Here is an 11,572-nt window from a genome sequence, read left to right on the forward strand (position 1 = left end):
CAGCGCCATCTGGTGCAATCAGTTTCCCTAATGACTCAGTTCAGCGACTTTGTACGTTTCGGCCTGAACGGGAAGAAGTCATTACCATAAAATTTCAGGAACTTGCATTCTTGAGCTCAAAATTGGAATTTTTGTTTACTCGTTACCAGAAGGAGAATTTTTCTCCTTAGATATTTTCTTGTTTATCGCTGAGGTATAAACAAGATATTAGTGGATTTTTATTCACATGGAATACTTTGAAACAAAAAGTTTTTTTTTTCTTCCTTTGACTCGCTTTTGTTACATATTTCTTCGAGAATAATCAATTGTGCACGAATATATTGCTTCTTTTCATTTATGGATTACAGGTATCTTCCCTTATTAAAATCCTCTCTATTCATGAAACTTGCATTTATGTTTAAACAAAAACCTGTTTAAGCACTTTACATGAGATGCGTTTAAAGAGAATGATAAAACTGAAAAGGAGTAAAGCAAAGGAAAGTTTTGGTGACTAGAATTTTTCGAAGAAAGGTACATAAATTACCTTTTAAGCTTAAATTACTAACTTGATCAATTAGTCTTGATCATATAACATCGAACATGTTTTTAAAAATAATTTTTCTTTGACATTAAATGTTAATGTGCAATATGGGTTGTTTAAACCGGAAGTGTACTTAATTTCCTTCTGAAAAAGTTGCCATTTCCATTTTTCAATCGAATTTCAAAACTCTGAGTTAACTAAACAAAACATACATTATAACTTGTATGTGTATTAGAATGATGGGAGACCGACCTTTTATGTTCAAAAAGATGAAGAAAAAATTATGCTAAACAACAATATTTTGAAGATCAGTAAAGATTTTAGTAGTTAAAAAAATAAATAAATATATATAAAATTCGAAAGAAATTTTGTTTGGAGTTCTCATAAATAGTATTTTTACATTTATCATTTTAGAAACTCTAAGGTTTAAAACGGAAGGAATAAAAGCTCCTGATCATATTTTTTCCCAACTCAGAGTGTAAAGCCTCTGAAGTTTCACCGACATAAGTATTCCTCTGTAACGCAGTTTTGAGGTTCGGTTAAACAAAAAAAAAACCTTATTAGTCTAAACTACTTTATGGAAATAACTAAATCATCCATGTTTTAACTTGGGGCTGGCATAATACTGCTATCATCTTAAAGAAGGATTTAATGTGTGAATGAAACTGCCTCCTCTGGTACAGACTGCGGTATATGAACATCCCATAACTGAAGAAGATGCTGTGTAAGTTGTGGTGGGAATACGAAGGTGGCTGTATTATCGATCGATTACAATATACGTAGCACCTTCAGTACTCGCAAGGGCTAAGTACAATGATCATTGTCGAGTGTTGAGAATAAGTATATGCGCAGTTGTAAATCTGAAAATAATACTCAGTGATCAATTTGTGTTTGGCTTCAAAATTGGTCAACAAAATCCTTTTTCAGATTTAGAAAAAAAATAGACTCACGTTTGAATACAAAATCTTATATCCACAGTAATTGCATAAAACAAAGCCTTACCCACATCATACTGTAAAAGTATTGAAAAATGTGACGCCTCGAAGAGTGTCCATACTGGAATTGTAAAAATGTTATGCACTAAAATATGCAGCTGCCTTGCGATTGCTGATATGAACGTAAGAAGAACCCTGCACAGTGAGTTTTACCACATGAATACATTTTTAGCCGAACAGGGTCATGTTGATGAAGTTCGAATTGAATACGAAAATCTTTATTAGAAATCAAGAAATAAACATTACGATCATACTCGGCTACAACGTAAGACAATGGGTGCCTCACACTAACTTCAACACTGCAAATGGAAAATATAAAAATCGATACTAAATTCAATAACCGCACCACAAGCCACATGAGTCATCTCCAAGAAAGAGAGGCTGAAATGCCGTGATCTCCCGTTAACGTATTCCTATGTACAGGGCTCGATTCCAAAATTTTGGACAATAAGCCAGGTGCACCAGCAGGGGCCCTCCTGTGCAGTACCTTCGACAAAAGTGCTGTAGAGTTGCAAACGCACAGCTTTTTTTTTTTTTTTTTGTAATTGCATATGCTACAGGCGAGGGTACACATAGCCAAAAAAAAACTGTTTTAATGTTAAACACCACACTACTATACATTTCATAAATCGCTTTTGATGCTAGACACCGTAACAAACAAATTAAAGCCATATTTTTCTAAAAATGTCTATATAGTATGTAAGTCGTTTGGGCCCCTGGAGCTAAAGGGCCCCTAAGCCCGGCTTTATGGGTTATAAGTAAATCAGACCCTTCCTATGTCAAAGACGTCAATTTATCAGCATTTATTCCAGAATTTTGAATCAGCGTGCATATGTCAACGTAGGAGTCTGAAATTGTCATGAGTCTGAATTGTCGAGTCTGTGAAATGTCGACATTGGCCGATGAGCATCAACATTCTCATATTAAAGATATCCGCGCAAGTCCTAATATTTTCGGGGAGTTAAAGGTGAAAGTCGACATTCTTCAATTTTGGTCTTTCAAGGTAACATATACACCGCTATTTTATTTAGAAATTCCAGTCATTATTTAAAAAAATAAATAAAAAAAATCACATTATTCTAGCTGCTAAGAAGAGGGATTTTTTTTATATGTGCGAGTATTAAGATTCAATGTCTCGAATTTAAATTATTGACTTTTAAAAATTCAACATTTCGTAAGATTTTCGTAGAAGACTGCATTTTCTACTTATAAATGGCAACAAAATCATTCGTTTTCTTCTATTTCGCATATGATTCTGTTGCTATTTTTAAATATACTTTTTAATATAACAAATTACAAAAACTTACCAAAATAAATGTGATATTTTTTTTTTCAACTTCAACATAATCTATATATATGTATAGGGGTTTATGGTTTTTAACAATAATAACAACGATCTCATAATGATGATGATAGGAATAATAATACAACAATTATTTCTAAAAATGATCATAAACACGAAATATACTTACCCGTTATAATAAGCCTCCCGCCGGTAATGCTTTCTTTTGTCTGCCTGGTTAAAGTGTTGCGCACTTGACATTTATATATGAAATGGCTCTCGGTGTAATCAACCGTTCTGACATGCAACTCCCCAGTAGGATAAACTATATAACGGTCGTTTTCTGAAAGAGAAAACGAGAAAAATAACTCATTTGTTTCCGATTCATGAACAGAAAACAGCTGCCACCAAGGGCGTAAGTTACAGTTAATTCATTTATCATTACCCCATTTACTACGATAGATTTTTTATCTTTGAGTTAAGTGACTAAAGGGTAATAAAACTCCAAAAAACTCATACACAGATTATAAGAAAATAAATTAGTACAAAGAAAGTAAAATAACATTAAAACTTGCAGACGCGTTAGTGAGGTTACAAGAAGCCTCCTTTTTTAACTGTAAATGTTGTCGTAATTTGATTTTTATCGAATGATTCTTTCATTTAAAAGGTTATTTACTTTCAATTTAAAAAAACGTGTTTTATGACTCGAGAAATGTTGCTATTTGTACATTTCTATGATTTTTGAATTTTTTAACAATGTACACGAAGATGAATATTTTACTTCTTCCTAAAAAAAGAACTGAATGAAGAAAAAATAATAAACTAGTAATCTTTAAAAATATTAACTGAATATCCATTCACTTTCTCACTCACTCAAGCAAAAAGCGCAAACCAAGATCAACATCTTGTAGAATTTTTCTTATTGCATTTCTAGATAAAGGATCGAACAAGTAACTCTATCCAAGTACGGATCACTGATTGGAATAAAACTTAAAACATCGATAAATGACTTTAAAATATTTAACAATTGTTTTTTTAAATCCGCAACAAGCACCTGTAAGAGGGTACTATTTACCCCTAAATATTTGATAGTTGGAAATTAGAGGGTTAAATTTATTTTCAATTATTTATTTTAAATTTTAATTGCAAAAATTCAAATAATGATTGACAATTTCAAAATAACTAAACAAACTAAAGTTGACAAGTTACAGGATTTTTATGAAAATGCTATTAATAGGGGTAAACCATTCTTCGCAATTTTACCCCATCACGGTGAATGACAGCAAAACGTAAATCTTTTGTAAGAAGGTCATGTTACATATCAACAGAACGCTATACTTTTTGAGTTTTCATACTACTGCAATTAGGAGAGAAGTTACTCTTTTGTAAGAACACACTTTTCGTTTTTTTCGCACATTTTGAGTTTTTTAACTGGTTTTTATTCCGATCATTTTTCAAAATATACATAGTTCTAAAAACTGACCTGATTACTTATCTTGTCATATGTGTCCTACATGCCAAATTTTATTGAAATCAAAAATGGTGAGGTTAAAAAGTTTTTTTTTTTTTTTTTGACATGGAATTGCTCATAGGCAACTAGACGCATGACGGGGCAAGATTAAAAGTACCCCTATAAATAGTAATTTCAAAAAAATCCTGAAGTGTTTAGATTTTTCAAATCCGTCTAATTCCCAGTTATCCAATATTTAGGGGTAAATTTCACCTCGTTAAAGGTGTTTGTTGCTGATATATAAAAAAACCCCCACCGGTTCAATATTTAGTAAATGTTTTATAGATGTGCAAAGTTTTATTGCATTCGATGATTCGCACTTGGGTAAGATTACTAGTAAAACTTGTAAGTTTTTTTTTTTTTTTTTTTGTAGGGAACAACTCTTAATTCTGAATCTATATATGTGTTAGGGAAAAAACAAATATCCTAAAAAATAACATTAAAAAAATCATCTTTAATGGATCCCCACCCTGCTTTGTAATCTCGCTAGTTATTTTAGTATTTTTGTGAGTTTTAGCTCATTAGCTAAATGTAGCACGCATGCACACCTTTGTACACCTGATTTTAAGTTGTCATAAATTCTGACTAAATTTCATTTCAAAATTCGCATTTAGTAACTATATTAAGAAAATAACTGCTCTTAACAGATTACAATTGCAGATCTAAAATATTAACTCAATTAAAGATATTACCATTCAAAAAGGCAATTATGGTTTTCCACATCAAAATGGTCTGTTTTCGTTTCGTTGTAAATCATTTGTTACCATCATTTTTTTATTCCATTATTAGAAAAAACCTTTTTTCTCTTCACAATAAGTTTTTTGTAATGGTGTTATTTAGAATAAGCCGGAAAAATAAGCATGAAACATGTTAAAAGTAACTAATTTTTATATGTAATTAAAACTTGCGGAAAAGTTTATATAATACTGGAAGCATGAAGTTCAAGTACTCAAAGTATTATGGTTGAGCTCGTTAAATTGTGTAGCATGCATACAAACTCTTGACGAAACTTGTCGATTTTTAGTTATTATTAATAAAAAGTAATTTGGTAGAAAAGTTTGTACAAAGTAAGTATGTTTAAAGAAAAAACGTTATTGCAATGGCTACAGTTGCATAACTTAAATATTAGTACTGTAAAAGATCTTATCATTAAAAATTGCAATCAAAATTCACTACAACAAAAATAATCTCTGTTCAATGCACTGTCGCTCAAATTTTCCAAAATCAATTGTTTTTCTAGCAACATTATAAAGTAAATAGTAAAGTTAATAGCAAAAATGTTTAATAGTTTTTATACATTCCTTTGTTAAACCCGGTAACTTTTCTCGGATGTCTTAACATTCAAAAGCTCATAGTTCTTTGTATTCAAAAATGGTATCGTTTTAACTTCAAAACACGTCTCTGCAATCAGTTGTTAATCTCTTCCTTTATAACTTTGTTTGCTACGCTCACCATAGCCTTCTGAACTGGAAAGGGGTATTGCAAAATATGATAATTCTAATATCTGAACGTCCAACAAAGGTATTCACAAAGCACATTAGATAAAGTCGCTACATTTCATCCCCCTAAGCGTTTTGGCATCTGATTAGCATATGTTATAGTAACCCTATATTTATTTATAATTAATCCATATATATATATATATATATATATATATATATATATATATATATATATATATATATATATATATATATATATATATATATATATATATATATATATATATATATATATATATATATACCACCACTAACCTAATTAACCAGATTTAAAAAATGCTGTCTTATTTTCTTTCCCCCTCCAATACATACACTAAAAGAGTCAAAAATAAGATAAAAAACTAATACTAGTAATAAATAGGGTTTAAGAATTGTATTTAAAAAAACATCACAAGTTGTGCATTTTTTAAACAAAATTTCTTAATTAACAAATGTAAGATTTATTTTTCAAGCCTTTAAACAAACAACTCAACTGATTTTATTTGATTATTCTCCCGGAGCACATTTTGTGTTTGCTACGAGGTGCATTGAGGGCAACGGAACATCATTTATCCATGACCGTTTTCATAAAAGCATTATAGAATACCCTGCTTTAACATTTTGCTCCAATTTTGGTAAAGAACGAAAATAGGAACAATGTATTAGCCAATACGGCGGCTTCCCGATCTACGTAAAGTGGACCTAAACATCGCAAAGCATTTAGATCACTCAGCTCACAGTTTACCCAAAAAAATTTCAATTGCAGCAAAAAAAAAAAAAAAAAAAAAAAAAAAAAAAAAAAAAAAAAAAAAAAAAAAAAACGCATTTAAATAAATCCAAAATAGGATCTACAAATAGTATTACGGTAGTTCAAATTATTAAAAATCAGTAAAAGTGCTCCCAAACAGCAACGCAGCGGACTAGACGTATGAAACTTATACAAATAATTGTGTTATTAGCTGCAACCAGAAAAAATATCACCGGGGATGACACTTAGTGTTAGACCAGAGAAACCTTGGGGGATGAAATTGGGCTTGAGGACAAAATATGGCTACTTTCACCTACTTTTTTAATTGCAGGGAGCATTGTCTTAGATCCGTATGGATCTGCAGATTGTTACTTAAGATAAACATTATGAAATCATAAAAAATATAAAAAATATAGATACTAAATAAATTATTCTTACCATTACTTCGTTGTTGTAAAATTATCAAACCGTCGTCACGTTTCCAAGATGCAACTTTAACGTAATCTCTGACATGGCTTGGCAAATTGCATCTTAAAACTCCAATGTTCCCTCTGATGACGAAATCGTCGTAAACTCTTGCGTCAAAATTAACAAACAGAACTGAAAAGAAAGAAATTACACATGAACTGGCAAATAATAATAATTTAGTAGAACTAGTTTTACTTCTGACTTTATTTACAAAATATGATGCAAAGAACTATAAACAATACATCTTACAATAACCGGAAAAAAAAAGAGTAATTGGTAAAAGTTATAAGGGAAAAAAATGCTGTATAAGTACTCATATTCTGTACAGTAGTTTAGTTTTATGTTTAAACTATGAAAATAATCGATTATGATAATAAATATGTGCTCCATACGCAGTAGCGTACATTGCAACCCCGCAGTGCGGGGGGAGGAGAGCAAGAGGTACAAGGTCGCACGGTCTGAAAAAAAAAAACCCGCTATGTTAAAATTAAAAAAAAAAATCTATGGGTCGGGGAGACGCCAAAGTCTGTATACACAACTGTAAACGCTGGTATCAATAGACTGTTTGTGTGTGTGTGTGTAAATGTTCTAAAAAAATGCATATATTAAATTGCATATAGCTACTATTCATTACAATTCAACAATATAGGAAAACAAAAAATGTTCTTCACAATGTTTAAACGCTGCAGATATTTCATTTTTTAATCTCTGTCAATTTATGGATGTACGCGTGAAATAATAATTTTTACCTATCCTTTTATGTTTTAATGTTGCTAATTGTTTAGGCCTTATAAATTACTTCATTTAGAACTGTTTCATAACAGATTTCGCACTCGCAAATTTTGAATTCTGCATTTATATATACATATTTTTTTTTTTGTAAATCTCCTAATTGATGTGATATAAAAAAGAACATAAACAATAAAATAATAAATACAAATTATAATTTTAATGCCGCAAATGGAAGATACATTGCGAAATATTGAAATATTCAATCCAAACTATTGCTTAAAATGCATATGCTGTTATTTTTTTAGCTGTCAAAAAAGTTTCGGAATGATAAAAATTTTGTGTAACAATGCACTTTTGTTGGCATTAAAAAAAAATCACGTACCTTATTACATTAAATAATAAACTCAACGTTTTGATTTAAATTGTTTCAACCCAAGACTTCACTTAAATAGGCTCAGCAGTGTGCAAGCTTTGATTATTTACATTATCATTTTTTTATTAGCCATATGTCGTTGATAATCATTGCACTAGTTACAAAAGAATAGCATCATGATTTATAGCTATCGTTCGCTTCAATGTAGGTTTTCCCATCGCGAAAGAAAAACCCATATCTTAGTCCCATATCTTAGTCATAAACACAGAGAGTCGTAAAGAAGTATTGATTAATAAAAATTGCCACTCAAAAGCTCTATCACTTCAAGCACAAATTCTGATAAAACAAGATTATTCTCAATATAAATCGCAATCCTTAAATATAAGTATACTTAATGTATACATATACTTAAAAAAATCCAAAAACACTTTGCACTAATTTATTTTTAAAGCGTCCAATACAAAATGATGAAAAACAATTAAAAAATAATAAATAATGAATGCGATTGAAATAAATAGTTTGAACTGTCACTGAATATAAGTTAGTCTTTTAAAAAAACTCTGTATCTGCAAAAAAAAAATCGTTTAAATCTAAAAAAAAATGCTACTAAACTTTCAGTAAGGAAGCATTTTTCCCTCTCCGCCGTGGATTTGCCGTTGTTCAAATATACGCTTCATTTGAATCGTTTCCGGTTATGTGGGCTAATTTTGAGGGGAAAAAATCTAAAAATGAATAGATAAATAAATAAAAAAATAAGTAAATAAATAAAACTGGCTGATAAGTAAAAATTTTAACGTAACCACAAAGTACTTATATTCACCATAAAGCAAAAGTAATAATATATTGCATTTAAATAATATTTATCCAATTTGAAGAAAAAACGAATTTTATAGCACAACACAATGACCTAACTTTTTGCCTTTTTTAAAAAAATATTCTATTTCTATGTATCTTATCGTCATGTCATCTCAATGCTTTGACGCTCAGTATGTTAATTTATGCTTTAATAAATAACGATGTTTTTATTTAATTTTGTTTTTTTGGAGGAAAAAAAAAACATTTAGAAAGATTTTACCTTTCTGACTTTCTTTAAGACCATTTTTTGAAATCAAGTACTAAAAACGTGTCACCAAAGAAAAAGAAAGCTTTCTGTTCCTTTTAAAAAAATAAATAATAATATATAAGTAAAAAATAAAGTGCCAGGTAAATAAAAACTTTCGTTTCTTATGTTCTCCTTTTGCCAAATCCCGAAGAATGCTGATTTATTTCTTTTCCCCATCTGTAGTGGATAAAAATTGTTCTGTACTTCAATATGGTAATTGGGTAGAGACATAGCTAAATTTTTATTCTTTAAAAAGGAAAGAAAACTTCAAACAAAACGTCAGTTCTTTCTCTTTTTCCCCCACTCGAAAGACAAGAGCATTGGGAAAGTCAAAAAAGTCATTTAATGATGTGCAAAATAGTACACGAAAATACCGTCGTTTGCGAGGGGAAAATTTTTAACCCCGAATAATAAGTAACGCTCATCAGCCCTAACAAAAGAGAAATACTTTGCAATTTAAGCAATAAATAATTAGCATTCACGATTCTCTAGAGCCTGGAAGAGGAGATTAGGAGCTTATTGAAGTCGGGCTATGCCTAATTAGGACTTTTTCTTTTACAGGAAATCTTATTGGGCCCTCAAAGGCAGACGCGCAATGCTAATTATCGCAAAGGCCTTTTCCTCTTTTAATATTAACGATAACTCAGTTTTTTTTCCTTCACTTTTAAAGAATCTTATTCAAATTTTTCTCTATTTGATTCCGCTATGGGAGATTTCCATTTTTCTTTCTAAAGCTTATGTTTTGGTTTGAGAATTTCGAAAGCTGATTTATATATTGTCGTCTGTGGTAATGGATGATAATTTGTACTTAATCTCTAATGCAGGAAAAAAAAGAATTATTATCATTTTATCTCCAAAAATAGTAATAATATTTCCAAATGATCTTGTTAGTATTCTTACTTAAAAATAGTATTTAAATTTTCGCTTTGATTATTTTTGCATTGAAAAAATTTTTTAATTCAAAAATAGTTTAGTCTGTTTGAAAATGCGTACTCCCAAGACATCTGTCGAGATTTTAGTACATTTTCCAAGTACTTTAAAAAAGGTTTAATAATCATGGAATTTTATGAAGAACTTTTTTGCAATGTTCGTAACATTAAATTCTAATAATTTTGTGTATCCCAGAGAAATGTTTACTGTTTTGGATGTCTATATGTATAAATTTTTTTACGAAACGGACATCGTAAAAGTCGACATTTATACTTTATCCACAAGCTCCAGTGGAAAAAAATTCCTGAAGCAGTTAGTCCCAAAATTTTACATTTCGCGCCACCTTTTGTAGAATTAAAATTTCTTATGTCACCCTTCTTCATTCATTTTATGCACATATGTTACTTTAAAAGTCCGAAATATAGTTAATTCCGGCCTTAACGAATATCAACAGACATGCTAAAATTATTGGCAAAAGACTTATTATTTTCAGTGGATCACCGCCACCGGTGTAAGTAGACATTTTCCAATTCCGGTCTTTTACGGTAACTATATTAATACCACCGACGCTTCGCGGTACCCATTTAGGAGTGTTTGACATAGAGGAATTTAAAAACGCGGCAAACGTGTCTAAAGGTAAGTGCATGTGTTGCTGATGGAAGCTAAAGTTGCCGAAAGTCTTCAAATTGGAGAGAAGATACAGCAAACAAAAAGAACATAATACTATTTCACTGCTATGTTAGAAATTGCATGAAATCATGAAAAGATCTAAGAAAACCATGGCACCTCCTTCAGAAAAATATCTGGTGACCGTTGTAAATGGGCCATGAATAGTAAGGGACAGTTGATTGAGTCTTTTGTAAGTAGAATTACCAGATTACTTATAATATATCATTAAATATCCACTGGCAGAGAACTACTGTTCCACACGGTAGCTAACTAAATTCAAATTGAGTTAGATTAAATTATTTGAAAAAGCTTAATAATGTGTGGTTTAACCGTTTTTCAATTGATTTTATAGACCTTTAAATTATATTTCATTTTCTGAACATATGTTAAATTTGTCCTACTCATTGGGGTTAAATGATTGTTACAAGAAGGTTAAAATACGAACTGATTTAACATTTTTATTTTTATCCAAACACAGCCAGATGAAAATTGCAGCTGCTTTCACATAGTATGATGTACATAGCGGTTAAAAACGCAAAAATATGAATGGTTTTGGATGTGAAGCTTATCATAGTTCAAAATAGCTAAATGTGTGGTCATTTTACTCTACCTGTCAACCATCATTTTGCTCCTCTTTACTACTTTACTAAACCACGTATGGTTCTGAAAGCAGGGATATAAGAGAAAAAAGAGAAATCGAACAAACATTAATTACTTATGGAGGACAAAATTAAGGGAACATCATTGTTCATGGAGGCATAA

The 11,572-nt window shown here is 30.4% G+C and overlaps 1 protein-coding gene across 1 annotated transcript in view; it reads right to left on the reverse strand.

Annotated features, from left to right (window-relative positions):
- The window catches only part of LOC129222891 (uncharacterized), a 201,676-nt gene extending 194,355 nt beyond the window's left edge, over positions 1 to 7,321 (reverse strand). Inside the window, 3 exon segments of the mRNA XM_054857455.1 lie at positions 2,988 to 3,140; positions 6,975 to 7,136; positions 7,318 to 7,321. Of these exon segments, the coding sequence (XP_054713430.1) occupies positions 2,988 to 3,140; positions 6,975 to 7,136; positions 7,318 to 7,321 (319 nt within the window).
- Positions 7,322 to 11,572: the final 4,251 nt, after the last annotated feature.

This window comes from Uloborus diversus, chromosome 5 (genome assembly GCF_026930045.1).
Source record: "Uloborus diversus isolate 005 chromosome 5, Udiv.v.3.1, whole genome shotgun sequence".
Classification (NCBI taxonomy): Eukaryota; Metazoa; Arthropoda; class Arachnida; order Araneae; family Uloboridae; genus Uloborus; species Uloborus diversus.